Source organism: Callionymus lyra, chromosome 4, assembly GCF_982586985.1.
Source record: "Callionymus lyra chromosome 4, fCalLyr1.hap1.1, whole genome shotgun sequence".
Lineage (NCBI taxonomy): Eukaryota > Metazoa > Chordata > Actinopteri > Syngnathiformes > Callionymidae > Callionymus > Callionymus lyra.
Window position 1 is genome coordinate 28,695,985 of NC_141821.1, and position 18,391 is coordinate 28,714,375.

Below are 18,391 nucleotides of genomic sequence, written 5' to 3' on the forward strand. Positions count from 1 at the left end.
TCATGCTGGACCAGAGAAGGAAAGTAGCAAGAACAGAACAAGCAGATTAAAAAATGTGTTAAATGTTAATTAAAACGTACAGCTGAACAAACTACAGTTTGTTTAACATGCCATCATCCAATCATTCTCAACAGGTTATTAAAAAAGATTTGGTTACTTAAAAGTTTTCATGGTACTGTATGTGCCTCAGGTGACCAAAATGTTAGATTGTTTGTTTAGAACATGGGATAAGAAAATGGTCTTTCTGTCGACGAAGGGAATATTAGTTAATATATTGCAAAGTGTTTTGTTTATAAACAGTTTGTTTTAGTTTAATGTCTGTTAACATTGTGTAGCTTTTCTTCTTGAATGCTGCTTACAACATACACACAGACTTCATGTTCTCTGTGCAGCTGTGGGTTTACTTTGGATTTACTCGTTTTATAGACAAAAAACATAGATTGGTGACCTTTTTGGAGTGTTTCCTTCATGTTGCCGCATGAATAAGTTCAGTTCCGTGTTACTCTACTCATGTTGTTCTATCTGATCTTTTTCTGAAGTTTAGCTTTTTTAATCAACACCTATAATCTCCAGCCATCTTTTTTATCCTGCTGTCTCGTCACTTTCTCATTTCCACTCTGTTCTCAATCCACCACTTTTCTTGCGGTTCATTCTGCTGAAGAATTGAACTGACTGTTGTTCCTTCACCGCTCGCAGCTGCAACTGCAACTCCTCCATGCCCAAGCCAGTCAAAGTGGCCGCCGTGGGCAGCCAGAGTTACCTCGGAGCCATCCTGCAGTTCTTCGTCAACCAGCTGGCCAACAAGACGTCCGACTGGCTCAACCACATGCGCTTCCTGGTCATACCGCTCGGTGAGTTGAACTTTAGTGTCATTTTTGCTACTTCTGAGCTCAAGTTGATCTTAGTCTCTAGCATGGTTCGGATCATGGAGTACCTTGAGTACCTCACAGTCTGTCAGCAGGTAACACCTGCTGTGTTTCTGCCGCGTTAATATTTGATCGTGTTGATGATCTCATCTGTCCAGCCAGCACCTGGTCATGACCTCCTGTGTCTCCACCATCAGGTTCACACCCGGTTGCTAAGCACCTGGGTGCTCTTGACAACCGCTACAGCTCCTCCTTCCTGGACAGCACGTGGAGAGACCTGTTCAGCCGCACAGAGCCGCCCCAGTCAGGTACCGACCGCACACACACACACACACTTGTAGTAGGAACAACCAAATGCACACACAGACAAATGTACATAAATAAAGATGCAGTCACACACACAAACACACACTGGTGTTGCGTGAATGAAATACTGAGCTTGTCGTCGTCTTCAGACCAGTTGGATGTCGCAGGCAGGATCTCTCAGTACATCAGCGGGGCCACGCTCACTCACCAGCTGCCCATTGCAGAGGCCATGCTCACCTGCAAGCACAGGATGTGAGTGGATCTGCGTGACACTCTCCCTCACCCTAACTAATCCTGGTTATTCCCCCTCCAGGCGAGATGAAGACTCCTACCAGAAGTTCATCCCCTTCATCGGGGTAAGAAGTCACTCGGATAAGTCTGAAGAAATGCTGGAAGATTCATATCGACTCCTGTGTTTGTTTCAGGTGGTGAAAGTAGGTCTGATCGAGTCGGGTCAGTCTCCCACCGGTGAGTGTGTGCTTGTGCTGTGTGTGATGCCAGTCGCACTCATGTGGGCTGTTTCTCAGGGGATGTTGAAGAAGGCGTGGCTCTAAGTCTGGCCGTGCCCTCCACATCACCGCCCTCACATGGCTCCCCGACTGGAGTGATGAAGGAAGCAGCCACTCCACCCTCCTCGCCCTCTACTGGCAGTGTTCTGACAGTGCAGGGGTAGGTTTTTACATGTCATCCACACTGGACTCACTCATCAATTAACAGAATGTGGGATTAAAAGGGCAAACAATACTGATAAGGGGGCTTTAAATAATAATTATTATATATAGCATATTATTTTGTTTAGGGCGCATTGATTATAAGGCACAGTAAGCGACACTGATCCTTGAGTAGCCTTGAGTGTTTGAAGCGCTTACTGAAGTCCTGAAACATTTTTACATAATTTTAGCTCTGTGTACTATGTAAAATGGGTTCTAGGTCAGTAGGTACAAACATGAATAAATATGTAAAGTGCACTGGATTCAATGGCGCACTCTAGTTTTAAAGAACAAGGGATTTTAAGTGACTTTACTAGTCCGGGAAATACTGTATATACTGTATATATACAGTGTTTATTTTTGTATTGTTATTGTTTTCCCAAAAACTATTAAAAAAAAGAGATTTTCAGTTAATAATAATCAGTATAAATCGATGGATGTTTGAAAATCAAATGTGTATGTGAAAAAATAAATATAGGAACAAATATAAAATAATATTCATTATTTAATATGGAATTAGGATTTTCATATATAAAAAATATATATATAAATGAACAAATATAAGGGAGAATGAATTATTTTTTAAAAGGACTATAGAGTGTAGAATTTAAAAGCAATTAAGTATTTCAACGATTCCAATAAAATTTAAAATACAAAATGGAAAAAAGAGAGTTTTTTTTAAAATAAAAGCTAAATAAATATAAAACGCTGATGATTATTAAATGCTCCCCTATAATAAATCATATGAAGTAGAATGTATTCACTGCTAGACTGTTTTAATGTGACAAAAAGAACAGTGAAGCTCAAGTCTTTCCACGTGTCAACACTGTTGGATGTTTGGTGGTCCGCGGTGCTGACGGACGCTCATGTGTGCAGGAGTCCCAGCATGTCACACGGCGTGGACGCCATCGGCCTGCAGGTGGACTACTGGCTTGCCTCCCTGGCCGAGAAGCGGCGCGAGGGCGAGCGGCGCGACACCGGCTGCAAGAACACACTGAAGAGCGCCTTCCGTTCCCTGCAGGTCAGCAGGCTGCCAGGTGGGGGCAGCAACGATCCCCAGACGCAGGTCAGCACCATGGCCATGACTGTAGTCACCAAAGAAAAGAACAAGAAAGGTGAGAGAAGTGACTAGAATTCGATGATTCTCACTATTGATTGAACGTCCTCGTCTTCTCAGTGCCCACCATCTTTCTGGGGAAGAAGCCAAAAGAAAAGGACGTGGACTCAAAGAGTCAGGTCATCGAAGGCATCAGTCGACTCATCTGCTCAGCCAAGCAACAGCAGACTTTCCTAAAAGGTTAGACTGGTCTGAGGTTTGACTCACTAATGCTTGTTCTTCCTCTACATACTTCAAACTCGTCTCTCGCTCCCCAGTGTCCATCGACGGAGTGGAGTGGAACGACGTCAAGTTCTTCCAGCTGGCCGCCCAGTGGCCCACACATGTCAAGTACCTTCCTGTTGGACTTTTCGGCTACACTAAACCCGCCTCCTAGTGCTGGCTGTCCAATGGTAGGAGCGGGAGAGCAGATGGACCCCATCGTTCACTGCTTCTCACGACTTATTTCACTTGAGGAAGTCGGCCGACGTGTGCGTCCGAGGCCCTCTGACGAGTCACTTTAATACCCCTTCTGGTGTGTTGTTGTGTGTGCGTGTGTGTGTGTGTGGTGTGTGTGTGTGTGTGCATGCACACGTGAATGTATTGTGTGTGACGAAGGGGATAACAGCACAAATAGCTTACTGCCATTTATGTTTCCGTTTTATGGAATGCAGCAGCATGCGCCAATTCTCCCTGAACCGACCATTGCATAAAAAAAGACCTGTGATCCAGCAGCGCATGCTCCAGTCAGAACCAAACTCCTCTCACGTGCCAGAAGATAAAATAAACGTACCAGGCAGCAGCTTTGGTGGAAACTCAATGCTCTCACAAATGCAGTAGCAAACACTTCATCCTCACCCCAAACATTCCTACTCTTCCAAACATCCATTTTAATCTCTGTTCTCATATTCAAAACATTCCTTTTTTCTCCTTTTTAATAGATTTTCAATTTTAGCAATAAAAGAAAACAATATTAAGTGACATCTTGATGAGTTAAGTTTGGATTATGTTTGAAGAATATTATGGAAAATGTTTTGGAGCAAAGATCTGGACAACTTTAATTCTCAGTCAGAATTTAGACAGAAATTCTTTCAAAGAATGAGTTAAAGTTTTACAATGAAGAATGAAGGTTTATATCTGATCATGACAGTGAATTCACAAAGGATTGAAACCTCATGAAAGGTACCTTTTCTTCTAAACGTTTAAACTCATGGATGCTAATATTATCTGTCGTTCGTTAAAGAGTGAAAAATAATTTCTTTGTCATCAATTGTAAAAAAAAAAAAAATCTTATCAAAACTGTGCAAATTGTATTTATTGTCATCATTTGGTTATTTGAATTCCTAAAATAATTCAAGCAGAAGTCAAACGAAGCTGGCACCTCTAACCAGAGTTCAGATGTTCTGGTGGCAGCTCCAACCTCAGATGTCGTGCGGTGATAAGTGGTGTAACAAGTGTGTGTCTGTGGTGATATACAGTTGTCAGAAAACTACAAATGAAATCTCCAAGTATAAATATATATAAAAATACTTTTCCAACCTTCACAGAGGACATGTTGGTGTTTGTAACTATGTGTGGTCGACGGTGTCGTTCTAGGACTGCAGAGATTACAGTGACCATGTTGTTTACTTCGTAGCCTTTTATAAGACAAAACTATCGAAGATCATTTGAATTGAAAACTTTAGAATGTACTTCAAAAATGGAAGCTTCTGGCCGCGCTGCTCCTCCTTATTCTGTGAAGTATTAGGATTCTTTTTTTTCATCTTTACTTGATGCACTTGTCTTAATGTTGTCATCATTTTTGTAATACTTTTAATGTAAAGACAGTGTTAAAGTGACGTCGGCAGCAACGAGTGCCTCCATTTATCCTCAAGAGTTTCCTGCTGTTGTGAAGACGTCATTCAGCTGAACAACACTTGATAGAAGGCAGGACACTGTGGTTTTATCAACACGTTCATTATGGGCTATTTGTTTAACCTCAGTCAGCAGTTTGCTCCTAAATAGCCAACAAATCACAAGCCTTGTTGCTCTTGAATGTTTTGTTTAGTTGCTGTTGACAATCAAGGGCTTTACTAACAAAACAACAACTTATGTCACTAAAGGTCAAAAGGTTAAAGGAAGAGATTACCTCCAAACTTACTGTGAAAGATTTTATCTAAATAAAATGGTTACTACTTTAATATCACTGTTACAATAATGGCTTAATTAACCCTGCAAAGTTGCCTCAGCAAATAGAAAAACTGTCTGATATTTCGCAATGTTAGCTTGACCTTAAATCAAAAGTATAGTTAAAAAAACAACATCTTTAAAATGAAATGGTAAAAGAAAATTGTACAAAATAGACAGAAAATATTTGTTATGTATTTCTTTCTAAATGTATTATTAATGTACTTAAAAGAATATTAATGTTGCAATTATCAGGCATATTTGTTTTGACTTCCTGTTGTGAGGATTAATGGCCTCATTTTCAAAGGATCCGCTTAATACAAACCATGTGAATTTCGATGCGGATTGCAGTAGGAAGTCGAGGTCAGCTGAATACTTTGTAACTTTACACGTTGTGATCACTTAACAAAAACATTTAAAAAGGCGTCTGGAGTTTGTTGTGCATCTAAAGGTTGAGGAAATATATCTTGGTGCTGATGATGGAGAAACCTTTTTTTCTTCATTTCAAAGATTTAACAATCGTCATGACAGCCAAAAATCTTTTGTCTCCTTCAATGCATTTTCATTTATATCTGCAGTCTGTCTGAAAACTCTTGTTGTGCTCCACGTTTTAGTAGTTCCTGTGTATCTACCTGTACCTCTGTACCTGTGTCCGATTGTGTTTGTGAGAGGGTAACAATCTCTCCGAGACCAAAACCTGTCTGGTTCATCTGTGATCTGTGTCAGCAGTGTACTAGAATTATGAGCCCTGCTCTCTCCCACATGCTTCCTTCTTTCAACAGTTCTGGCAAAATATTTACCCACACGGCTTGTAACGTAACCATCCGTCTCCATGGGAACAGGAGGAAAAAACTCCAGCTTTTGCTCACATCCTGAGCTTGTGCACCTGCGGGGGAAACATGTTTTGCACATCACATTGTTTGGGTGTATTTGCCTTTTTGCCTATAACAACAGTAAACTATCATGCTTGTACATACCAAATAGTACTTATTCTATTGTATCAAAATGTTTTCATTTGAAATGTTTTGTAGTACTGCTTTTTCATGATGACATTTGTCAGTCAGATGTGGGATGAATGTGCAAGTGTTCACTGTTTCATTTTTTAAATAAAGATATCCTTGATTTATACATGTGTATGGTTGTTATTTAACTCTTTGCATAATATTACAGAGATGAATAAAGAATAACTAACTTGAATCAAATCCCTTTTAATATTATATTTTTTTCCTGGTGTCTTTTTTCTGTCTTCATGGTATGCAAAACTGATCAGACTTGATCCTAAATTTATCGATTATTTATTCTAAACATGCAAATTGTCATACCATTTTGAATTGTAATTATTAGTACGTATTTCCTAACGTGGAAAAATATGTATTAAAAAATAGTTTGAATGTATTCCTGCAGTCTTTATTTACTTATTTATTTGTTTATTTGTTGCCCGGTCTTTCTTTTTAATCCTTTAAAATGAATTAAAATATGTACAATTTTAAAAAGTTTTAGATTTTAATTTTGATATATTCTATATCAACGGTCATAATCGCTTTATACATTTTTCTAGATTTGTTACTTTTATTAACTTCCAGGGTGGATTTTATTGGCCATGATTAAATGAATGAAGAGGATATAATTACTTGATGGAGGCAAGTGTACAAGTGTACAAGGATACAACACACTACCGTCATCGGGATTTCAAAATAAACATATTTGAAAACGTCAATGCGCGATTCAGATAAGATAATGTACTCTTATCCTGACTAGGGTCTATATTATGTCTGACAGTTTTAAACATTTTACAAGTATTCGTTTAAAATGTCGAATTATTTACTTCAAATCGATCATTTATCTTATATATTTTTTAACTGAAACCGGAAGTTAATTTCACTCATGCGCACTTGACGTACATTCGCTTGGATCACAACAGTGTCGCTGCGTTGATCGAGGCACAAAAGCATCGCATTCTTCTTAGATGAAGGTAAAATATTCTAAAATCTTGAATGTTCTTTGCTTTTTATTCGGTGTTTTGTGCGACTAACATGGATAATATCGATCTCCTCCGTGCAAATGTTACGTTGTCTCTATAGCATCGCCGGGTAAAGGTGAGAAACTGTCTCGCATTGTTATGCAATATTAACTTACAATAAATCGACATGCTTTTTTTTCCAGACAGTATAACCAGTGATTTTCACCGTTTTGAGGTTTATTTTGTGGGTCACCTTCATTGAGTACAGTGAGTAACTGTCTCCAGGCCTCGGCCGTGCCTCTCTTTTTACACCTTAACCATCATAACAAATCTACAAAATGGCGTCTCAGAAATGTATCTGTCGGTCAACATCGTATTGTTTCGTCGCATGTGGTTGTTGACAGCGGGCGGTGGTGCATTGCAGCAGCAGGGCGATGGGAGGATGGGTGAGGGAGACGGGAGGATGGGTGAGGGAGACGGGAGAACAGGTGCATCTCCATCATCAAAGCAGGAAGAGTCACGATGTTGCATTAATGGATGCAGCGCTGGTCAATAAGTCCAGTGCGCATGCTCACCACCAGATGTTTACTGCCATTGTATTGCAGCTGGAGATTAAAACCCACTGAACTGAACATACTAGATCAACATCTGTCAAAACAAAAACAAAAATGTTTATAAAATGCTGTGAGGGAGCACCATGGAGAATTCTGTTTTACTTTAAAGAAAAGTGAAAGTCAAAAACCCACACAAGAATCCACGATGAAGGGCTACTGTGTCCATTCTTAATCCTAGTAACTGTTATAGTCTAAACAGAAAGATAATTCACGTCCATTGTTTTAGTTTTTATGTGTCTATATGTTAATCTTTGTCTAAATTCTAGAAATGGCTACTCTATTATGCAGTGGCATCTCATTTTAATTGGCTTTATTGGTCACTGGCAGTAAGGGAAAATCCTCTTCTGAGATCTTAAAGGGGTTTAGCTATACATATACATGGGTGCACACACGCCTCAGGCAGCTTATCTCCCAGCTTGTCAAAGACAACCCCCCCTCTGAAATGGGTTATGCAATGAAACGTATGGTTTCTTTCCAATAAACCAAGAGCCGTAAATGAAAATAATTTCTATGTTGTACTGGATTTATTATACCCCTTTTTACTTATGAAACATTTTTTGTCTCTACACCTGTAGTCAAGGCTTGTAACCGTTGAGTAACTGGTTACACACAGTTAGACACCATTAGAGTAGGGGTCACCAACGTGCTTCCCACGGACACCATGTAGCCCGCAGACATCGAAGGATGGGCCTGTTATAAAAAATGTTTTTCATACAATAACAATCTGATTATGTATGATTTTGTTTTTTCTTTTCTTGTTGCTCCATTGGTAATTCTTTAAGAATCATAAATCGTGTATTAAAGTAATATAATTGATCCTCCATAATAATATATATCAAGTTATTTCAGAAGTGTGCACCAAACGAATGTGTTCTTAAGCTGTTCATAGTTGCAAAAAGGTCTGTGAGCCCTGCATTAGAGATTAATGTCTCCATTCAAATGCATGCTCCCATTACAGCAAGGCTCTTTTGGTAGTTTTCACCCTTATTTTATTATTTTAAACCCACTTTAAATAGGTTCCAAATAACAGCCAATATATATGATAATTAACATTACTTAATTTACCGTAATCCTCTAATATTCTCAAAAATCAACGGTAGGCCCTCTAGCTATATTTGTTCCTCTGCAAGACTCCATAGTACTACATAATAATTCTACAGCTACTTGCACTATATTTATTTTGTAATTTACGAACATTTGAAACCCTGTGTTAAAGTTCCTTAAGAACGTATGAATGAATGAATGCATACATACTTGTCCTACCCTTTATTTTACCTATATTTCCTTATAAAAGCTTGTGTGTACTGGTTGTTAAGTTGTTGTAAATTTATACCTCAGTCTCCTGTCTGTCAGTCCCACATCACATGACCAAAACACACACCTCACTGGCCGACAGCAGCTGCACATGACTTGCAAGCTTGTATATATTGGTGAGAAATGAACGCGGAGGAGGTGGACCGTGTAACCGTTTACACTTGACTGTCAATGACATTAATGATTGTTTTGTTTATACCAGTCTTAGAGTGAAATCCTTACAACATTAGACTCAAGTGAAAGTGTGTGGGATGCTTAGAGGGAGAAGAAACACTGTTTTAAACCTTTTTCAATCTTTTCTGTCCTCATGTAGTGTGTATGAAGTCAAGCAATGTCCACCATGGTTTATCCTCGTGAAGAAGCCCTGGAGCGCCTCAGCCAGGATGAGATTGTCCTCAACACCAAAGCCGTCATCCAGGGCCTGGAGACACTGCGTGGAGAACACGCCCAGATCCTCAACTCACTCATCGACTGCACACAGCCTCTGGCTGCACAGGAAAAGTCTGGTTTGCTCCGCAAGAGCATGGAGGACATCGAGCTTGGCCTCGGAGAAGCTCAGGTGAATAAACTTTTCTTGTGATTTCCATATGAGAAATCTGGCTAAAAATGTTGCCCGTTTAAAGGTGATCATTGCGCTGTCGAGCCACTTGAGCGCCGTGGAGTCGGAGAAGCAGAAGTTGCGTGCTCAGGTGCGTCGACTCTGTCAGGAGAACCAGTGGCTGAGGGACGAGCTGGCAGGAACTCAGCACAAGCTGCAGCGCAGTGAGCAGAGTGTTGCTCAGCTGGAGGAGGAGAAGAAGCACCTGGAGTTTATGAATCAGATCAAAAAGTTCGACGACGATGTCTCGCCATCGGAGGAGAAGAACCAGAACTCCAGCAGTGGGTCAGGTGGTGCTGGTGGGGAGAAGGAGAAGGACAGTCTGGATGACTTGTTTCCTAATGATGATGACCAGAGTCCAGGTATGATATCACCTGTGTGCATCTCTGTACAGATGTTGATTTTCATTTGTCAGGAGGATTTTTTTCAAGATTTTGATACATGAATCAGTTTATTTCCGGTAATGTAAACACAACAAAGTATTTTTGTTTTGGTGATGACAGTTAAGAACAAAAAGAATATATATTATAATTAATATATAAATTAATAAAATTAGAAGAATAAAATACAATAAAACATTACATTACAGTGGCATATTAAATATCATGATGTATTTATTTTAATTTAATTAAATTAGAAGAAGTTAGGAGCGTATAGACTAGTTCGGGGGCAGAATACATTTTATATGGACTTAAATAACTGTCAGGTTAGGAATCTGACATAACACTGTGAACTTAACGAAAAGAGATCATAATTGGTTTAAAGTCACAACAATTTTACTTGCAAGGAGAGTAATACAGAACCTTCTCATGGAATGTCCAATTATACACTGAAGTAAGAACTGTTTCGGTCTCATCTTTATACTCTATGATATGTTGATTATTCGTTAGAAAAGTTAAAAGTTAAAATCCGGAAAAACAGTCTAGAATTAATTATAGCTGGGAGTGTTCTTCCTGAAGACTAATCTGATTGAACCTGTCATGTGTCCTTTTTATAAATTCCAACACATTTAATTCCAAACTCAAACCAAGCAAGGGTTGAGCAAATCTGATAAAACTAGACACACTAATTTAATAATATTCCATAAATAATATGTTATTAATATGATAACGTAATAATAATTTTAAAGACATAAACATCCAAAAAGACAACATTTTTAATATATTGGTGAATCTTTTTTTCACAGCCCAGCCCAGTGGAGAGGTAGCAGCCCAGCAGGGGGGCTACGAGATCCCAGCCCGTCTCAGGACCCTTCACAACCTGGTGATCCAATATGCCTCACAGGGACGCTACGAGGTTGCTGTGCCTCTTTGCAAACAAGCCCTGGAGGACCTAGAGAAGACCTCTGGACACGACCACCCGGACGTGGCCACGATGCTCAACATCCTGGCACTGGTGTACAGGTGCGTAGGTCGAGGTGACACTGAGAAGGACTTTAATGATGAACAACTCGTACCTTATTTTACAGGGACCAGAACAAGTACAAAGAAGCTGCTCATCTGTTGAATGATGCTCTAGCCATCAGAGAGAAGACCCTGGGGAAGGACCACCCTGCTGTGGCCGCCACCCTCAACAACCTGGCAGTCTTGTACGGCAAGCGGGGGAAGTACAAGGAGGCAGAACCCTTGTGCAAGCGTGCGCTTGAGATCAGAGAGACGGTAAGAAACCTCTATTTATTTTTCCATTAAACCGGGAGATTGAACTGGGGTGTCACTGCTGCCTGCAGGTTTTAGGAAAGTATCACCCTGACGTGGCCAAGCAGCTCAACAACTTGGCCCTGCTGTGTCAGAACCAGGGCAAGTATGATGAAGTGGAGTACTACTACAGAAGAGCTCTGGAGATCTACGAGTCCAAACTAGGGGCTGATGACCCGAATGTTGCAAAGACCAAAAATAATCTGGTGGGTCACATGGTGTATGAAAAAAATATACATTTAGTATGATTAAAGGAAACAATGTGTTTATCAAGTGTGTTAACAGAAAGGTGTTGCTTCTCAGGCCACTTGCTACTTGAAACAGGGGAAGTTCAAAGACGCTGAGGCTCTTTACAAAGAGATTCTGACCCGCGCACACGAGAAGGAGTTCGGCTCCGTCAACAGTAAGTACGGACAAGCCAGGAAGAATAAATGTTTTTATAAAGAAAGTCTGAAAGTGCTGGCAGCCACAATTCCTCATAAAATATCTGAGATTAAAGAGTGTTGACTTTTTAATGAAATACAATTTAAATGAATGTATTATTTTATCTGTTTACATACACAAAAAAGGGGAGAAGATTGGATAATTTTGCTTTTATCTTTTGAGCTATAGCACATTTTGGCAGTTATAATTGCCGGGGTAAAAATCTGGCCTGCCAAGTAATTTATGTGGTTCGCCGTGTGGTTGTCTCAAAATCAGTAGATTAATGTTAATGTTGATGTTGTGATGTATAAAGATGGCACTGTTTAAGATAAGATAAAGGACAGCGAGCATGGATGTCGACAATGAGAGCAAAAATAGAGTTGAAGGAAATTAATGATGAGTCTTTGATGATTAAGGACAAGAAAAGTATAAAATCCTACTTCCTGCTAGTTAAATAAACATTTTGTTTGGACCCCAACTTAGAATGGGCAAAGACTTTGGACCCTTGTGTGATTGAGTTTGAAACCCCTGAGTAACCCCTACAGTAGAAAGCATAGAAAACTATCAAGAAACTGTTTCCTTCAACTGAGAAAAATCTCTAAACTTAGGAAAATGATGTCACAACACGATCTGGAGCTTGTAATCCATGCGTTTGTGTCTTTTTTTTTAAGACTATTGTAACAGTTTAATTTGGCATCTAAAGAAGAAGTTGTCAAGCCTGCTGTTAATAAAAAACTCTGCAGCAAGAATTCTGATGCGCTCTAGTAGAAGAACTCACTTTTCTCCGATCCTTAAAACTCTTCATTGGCTATCACATTTATTTCATTACTGGTGTCATTCGGACCACCTTTTAAATGCCGCAGATACCTTTATCAAGCGAGCATCTCTAGCCTAGATCTGTTAATCATCTGTGGCAGATATTCTGTTCATTCCAACAATATCCACCAATCAATATCTATCAGCAGCTCCATCTATTAATTCAAGTTTTTGAAGCCTGTGAAACTGCTTATTGTGAACGTTTATCTCCAGTACTAAGCCTATCAAACGCTTATTGGCTCACATGCCTGGCAGAGCGAAGCTTGGCTGACCACTGGGTTGGCTGGAGGGTGATGATGACCATGTGTTTCCAACAGAGGTCTGAAGACTTTTTTTTACTCTTCCAGATGACAATAAACCGATCTGGATGCATGCAGAGGAGCGAGAGGAGAGCAAGGTCAGATTTAATGAAATTTCATCTTTTTGAATTTAATTAAAATGTTGTAACCTTTTCATTTACTCCACCCAGGGTTCGCGCAAAGACTCTGGCTTACATGTGGAGTATGGAAGCTGGTATAAAACCTGCAAGGTGGACAGGTAAGAAAGCTTCTGCCATTTGTCAAGAAACCAAGATGAACTGTCCTGAACTTCCTTATGCTTATGATTATGATTATTTATTCTTACTGTATATTGCTGTCATCTTTGGGCTGTGAAACTACATTTACTTTAATCTTAGTCACTCAGTGACATACAATTAATTGAATCCTTTAATAAAAAATGTGGTGCAAATGCTGATGCAAATCATGACGGATCATCTGTTCCAGCAGATTGTTGGCAGGCTTTGAATATCATCTCAATTTATGTATAACCAGATGAAGAGTCGTATGTCAGCACATTCATGCAACATAATATATACAGGAATCTTAATGGGAGCTGAACCCATGTATTAATTCCTCTTAAAGTTTTATGAAATCAGCAAAAATGCTTAAATTCGTCGTATCTGTGCAGCATAATTTTACACCATTTTTACTAAAATATGAAATGAAAGCATGAATGATCCCGTCCTTCAAATCAGGGATGCCAAACCTTTCTTTTCCAATGGACCGGTTTTAATGTCTAGTATATTCAAGGTTTTTGTTTCAATCATTTTCACTAATGTACAGGTTTATTTTTTGAGTAAATTTGTCTGGATGTGGCAAGAGTCTGCAGCATTGGTGGGCAATTACATTTTCTTCAGGGGCCACTTTTAATACAGTGGCTGTTGTGAGGGGTCACACAAAAAATAAAGGAGGGAAAAGTATCAAATCATGTAATAAAACGAAGCTAGATATAAGTTAATAACTTTTTCATTGTATTTTGTATAATTTTAAATCTGATATAAAAGCACTTTATTTTGTAATTTTTTTTAATGGACAATAATTAATCACAAAAGGACCACAATATTTTTGCCCTCATAAATGCAGTCAAAGATACGCATGTAGCCCCGACCGCAAGATTAGGCTACAGATTACTTCAGAAAACAAATATTTTTTCAAACAAAACACATTTTCGACGGTAATAATCAATAATCAACTTTCTTCTAAATTATTCCCATGTTTTTTTTATAAAACGCCACTTCACATTTTATGATTCGTACACCCAGAAAATAAATCCAAGCAATTTTCCTTTGTTTATTCAACGTGAAATTCAGCGAAGTCATGTTCATCCATTTCCACACCTTCCTTTTAATATTCATTCATTCATTCATTTTCTACCGCTTTATCCCTTACCCTTATCCCTTACTTTCTCACCTGCACTACACACACATGCATATTTTTGTTATATATATAAACTAAAAGTGTTTTGTTTACATATAGTCATCCTACAGTGGTGCATTTCTAGAACTGTGATATAGCTTCGATTACGTGATCACATGAGGGAAACCATCTTGAGTTGCTTTCATGTGAACCTGCAGCTAACTGAGGTGATGTTGTTTCACAAGGACGTCTGTGAATCTCATAGAGAAGACTTAAAACGATCAGAATTTTGTTTACTTTGTTCATTATATTATGAAAACAAGCCATAACACGTGCAATGAACTAGCTGCTAAAACATTTCATATAAATCTATCATATTGTCATAATAAATAAAGATAATTAATTCGGGGAATGAGAACTATATTAATAAGTTTGCGAACTATTTAATATACCCTCATTTAATGCATGTATCTGAGCAGTAGATATGTCCGACACCTTGAAACCTGTCGGGAAGTTCACACGTTTTCATACTCTTTTCATTCTGGACACATATGAACGTTGACGTGTAAACTATGCCGAATGATCTCTTGGTACATGAGGCGAAAGTTCATTAACTGACTGAGCTAAACAGACGTTGTGGGCGGGGCTTCAACAAACTGTCTTATAGAGAAGGATCTGACCGTCAGAGTAAAACATCGTTCCTGTTTAAGTCCTTTGTCATCAGAAATTACTGATGGATCGTAAGTTATAGTGTAAGATGTTTAAACTCCAGACGTTAAAACAAAGTTGACACTTTAAAATGAAAATATCTAAACTGATGCGGCAGTGCTTCGATGTCGTCACCTGATCGTTTAAGCATGATTGGCTGAAAGTACGATCAAGTAGCTCGGTACTCGTTTGGTTTTGTCTGGTGCCACTGTAAGACCTGCATTTATGTTGAATTTGCAAGGCTTCAAAAAAAATGTATATTGAGTTTAAAAGGGTTAAATTATTTTTTATATTGAATTCAAAAGGGTTAAATTCTTTTTATATTGAATTCAAAAGGGTTAAAAAAAATTATATTTAATTTAAAAGGCTATGAATTAAAAAAGATTGAATCTAGAAAATGGTTTTTGAAAAATTGAAATTGAAATACAAACTGAATGTGTGAAAATATTCAAACAACTGATTTCAATTATTCAAAATCTTACAATATTTGTAATGTTAAATTCAACCATTCAATATTATCTATATATATATATATATATATATATATATATATTCTGATGACACTGATGTGCAGTACTTCCGTATACTTAATTCATATAATTCTAAAGGGAAAATCCCAAGTTCAAAATGAAAGCTGAAAATAAGGAATGAAGAATTTTTTATGTGAGGAGACATTGAGGACGTTCACACTTTTGTTTGTATTTTCAGTCCCACTGTGAACACAACCCTCAAAAGCCTGGGAGCCTTGTACCGTCGTCAGGGCAAACTGGAGGCAGCAGAGACCCTGGAGGAGTGCGCCAGCAAGTCCCGAAAACAGGTGGGCACTCACCTCAGGAGGGCGACTTATGGCTGCTATATTAGCTCCCACTTCCCAGATGGACTTTACTCGTCTGCATTTCCTAAGTGTTTTTTTTTTTTCGTTTCTGTTTAAAGGGTATCGATGCCATAAACCAGAGCAAAGTGGTGGAGCTGCTGAAGGACGGAGGCGAGCGGCGGCAGAGCAGGGAGGGACTGAACGGCTCAGGAGGCCGAGGAGAGAGCGAGGGCGATGACTCAGCAGAGTGGAATGGGGTCAGATGATGCTACTTGATCTTGTTCGATAAACATGACTCAGGAGTTGGAGAACAAAAACAGCAACTTGTCCACCATGAATATAATCAAATAAAAGAGCATAGCATCACCTTTTGTGGGATTATATGCTGCATCATTTAACGCCAACATCTTATATTAGTATCAATCCTGATTTACTTATTTACTGTTAGAATCTTAATCTAAGAAATGTAATCTTGTTGTTTTTCAATTTGTTCTCTTCCATCCCTCCCAGGATGGGAATGGGTCTCTGCGTCGCAGTGGCTCCTTCGGGAAGATTCGGGATGCTCTGAGGAGAAGCAGTGAGATGCTGGTGAAGAAGCTTCAGGGCAGTGGACCTCAAGAACCTCGCAACGCTGGGTAGGTGGCCCTCCACATGAGAAGTGGTCTGGTAATAACATGATGTGTATTTCACTTAACAATAATTCAATCCTGGAACTGTTTCAGAATGAAGAGGGCGAGCTCACTTAACTTCCTCAACAAAAGCACAGAGGAGACAGCGCAGGTGTGTGATCTACTGTCTGCAGAATATTAAATGGTATCTTAGAAGCAGTGAATGTACTGAAAGTAAATGTTCTTTTTGCAGAACGACAACTCTGGTCTGTCAGACTGTCGAGGACTCAGTGCCAGTAACGTGGACCTAACCAGACGCAGCTCTCTGATTGGCTAGATGGACGCGGAAGGCAGGACTGAGTCTGGAGTGGCCTGTGTTTGTAGCTCGCTTTGATCAAATATACTCTTGAATTACAAACCCTTGCAGAATATTTTATGAACACATTGAAAATGGCATCCAAACATTCTGTTCGCTGCTGTTTTCCTTGTACAAATAGCCTCAGTTCACTCCTCGAGAGGATGTTTAGAAACACATTAACCAGCATGCTGCTTTAAGTGGAATGTTGCACTCGGACGCCTCGTGTGTTTCTCGCTCCAAGCACTGTTATCCAAAGATGCACAGGCATCCACATCATGGCAGCCTCCGTCTGGTTCTGGCATGAGTCTCAGTTGTGGTTGTGAGAAGCGTCACGCCGTATATATTCTCACCAGTAGCTCAGAGGATAAGCTAGAACCTTTAGCACTGAATATAAGGCAGAAAAATCAATCAAATATGATTTTTAGCAAACACTACTAACCATCTTAACCTCACTTTCTGCCTTTTTGTTTTTTTATGTGAAGTTTAAATTATTACTTTTCCCTGTATCGCTTATAAAAATGTGTTTTGTTGAATTGTTTGCACTGTGTCTGGTAACATAGTGTAGAGAGCTCCGCCTACTGGAGAACACTAGAATTACGTCGATGACGAAAAATATGAATAATGCCACAAGCATCGAATATTTAATCTTATGATTCTTATTGTGCTTATAATCATTGCAGCTTCTCTGATATCATCGACAGTCCATGAACAAAATGCATGGGTGGTTTTTATGCTGGACATAACAAGATTGTGGTGTCAACACACCAGAGGAAAAGAATCATCCAGTTATTCGATTTTAAGTCCAAATGTTCTTTGGTGTGACTATAATATTGATTGTGTATTGTAATATTATTTCACACTATTATTTTCCTGGAGTTTAGGGCAGCAAAACCTCCAGTTCAAATTTAGATTTTGAGTTTACCACTGTTTTTGTGACTATAATGGTGCAATATTAATCCTTGGAGATGAGGCAACAATCAGATTTTCAATTTTCTTCTTCTTCTTTTATCCTAACATGCTATAAGACACTCGTTTTCAATCGGCTGCTGTTTTAAAATAAAAATAAATGGTTATAAAAAATGTGGAATTCACTCTGCAAACTGAGTCCATTATCAGGTCAAAAGCTGCTGAAAGTTTTCATTGTTTTAATGTTTACAATCGTTTTATTTCTGTTGTGTTTTGTGTTCAACATTCCTCTCCTGCTGATATTTCCTGGATATTTATCTCTATGTTCTTTGTTTTTCTGTCCGACTAGAACTCAACACGCACAATCAGACTGTTACACCACAAACTTTGAATGTTTGAAAGATTATTTTGTTGCATCTTCTCTTGACGACTCACTCAGATGAGGTGTGGAATGTGAGCCGGTGAATGTCTAAACTGACTGAATGTGTGACGTGGATGAAGACAGTCGGTGAGAAACTAAAGGAGGCTTTGAGAAGTGTCTGTAAATATGTCAGGAAGAGACGAGCTTTAAGTTGTTGGGGTGTAAAGATGTCTTCTGCTCACTCAATCGGGGTTCAATCCGCTGCCATGTGTCTCTCAACAATCTGTAGATGATTGACTACGTTCCCATGTTTGATTTGATCTTGGTGTCAACAGGCGCGGCTGAATGTTTCAAAGTTCAATAAAAAACAAAAATACACTTTTCAAACTGTCACATT

General features: G+C 39.0%; 2 protein-coding genes across 3 annotated transcripts in view; both read left to right on the forward strand.

The window, feature by feature from the left end:
• pacs1b (phosphofurin acidic cluster sorting protein 1b) overlaps window positions 1-6,272 on the forward strand; it is a 41,939-nt gene extending 35,667 nt beyond the window's left edge. Inside the window, exons 16-24 of one of the 2 annotated variants that reach the window (XM_087789567.1) lie at window positions 697-851; window positions 1,064-1,174; window positions 1,322-1,424; window positions 1,486-1,528; window positions 1,598-1,640; window positions 1,700-1,841; window positions 2,759-2,997; window positions 3,060-3,179; window positions 3,257-6,272. In XM_087789567.1, the coding sequence (XP_087645693.1) occupies window positions 697-851; window positions 1,064-1,174; window positions 1,322-1,424; window positions 1,486-1,528; window positions 1,598-1,640; window positions 1,700-1,841; window positions 2,759-2,997; window positions 3,060-3,179; window positions 3,257-3,375 (1,075 nt within the window). In that variant the 3' untranslated portion in view covers window positions 3,376-6,272. Of the gene's footprint in view, window positions 1-696; window positions 852-1,063; window positions 1,175-1,321; window positions 1,425-1,485; window positions 1,641-1,699; window positions 1,842-2,758; window positions 2,998-3,059; window positions 3,180-3,256 lie in introns of both variants that reach the window. The other variant, XM_087789566.1, reaches the window with a different exon arrangement.
• Window positions 6,273-7,055: 783 nt separating this feature from the next.
• On the forward strand, window positions 7,056-18,372 carry klc2 (kinesin light chain 2). The gene is made up of 14 exons (XM_087789568.1): window positions 7,056-7,116; window positions 9,346-9,591; window positions 9,656-9,992; window positions 10,817-11,033; window positions 11,099-11,288; window positions 11,357-11,530; window positions 11,628-11,727; window positions 12,911-12,960; window positions 13,033-13,100; window positions 15,656-15,764; window positions 15,881-16,018; window positions 16,272-16,396; window positions 16,484-16,541; window positions 16,623-18,372. Exons 2-14 carry the CDS (start codon window positions 9,364-9,366, stop codon window positions 16,704-16,706), a joined length of 1,878 nt encoding a protein of 625 aa, XP_087645694.1. The 5' UTR covers window positions 7,056-7,116; window positions 9,346-9,363; the 3' UTR covers window positions 16,707-18,372.
• The last annotated feature ends 19 nt before the right edge of the window (window positions 18,373-18,391 follow it).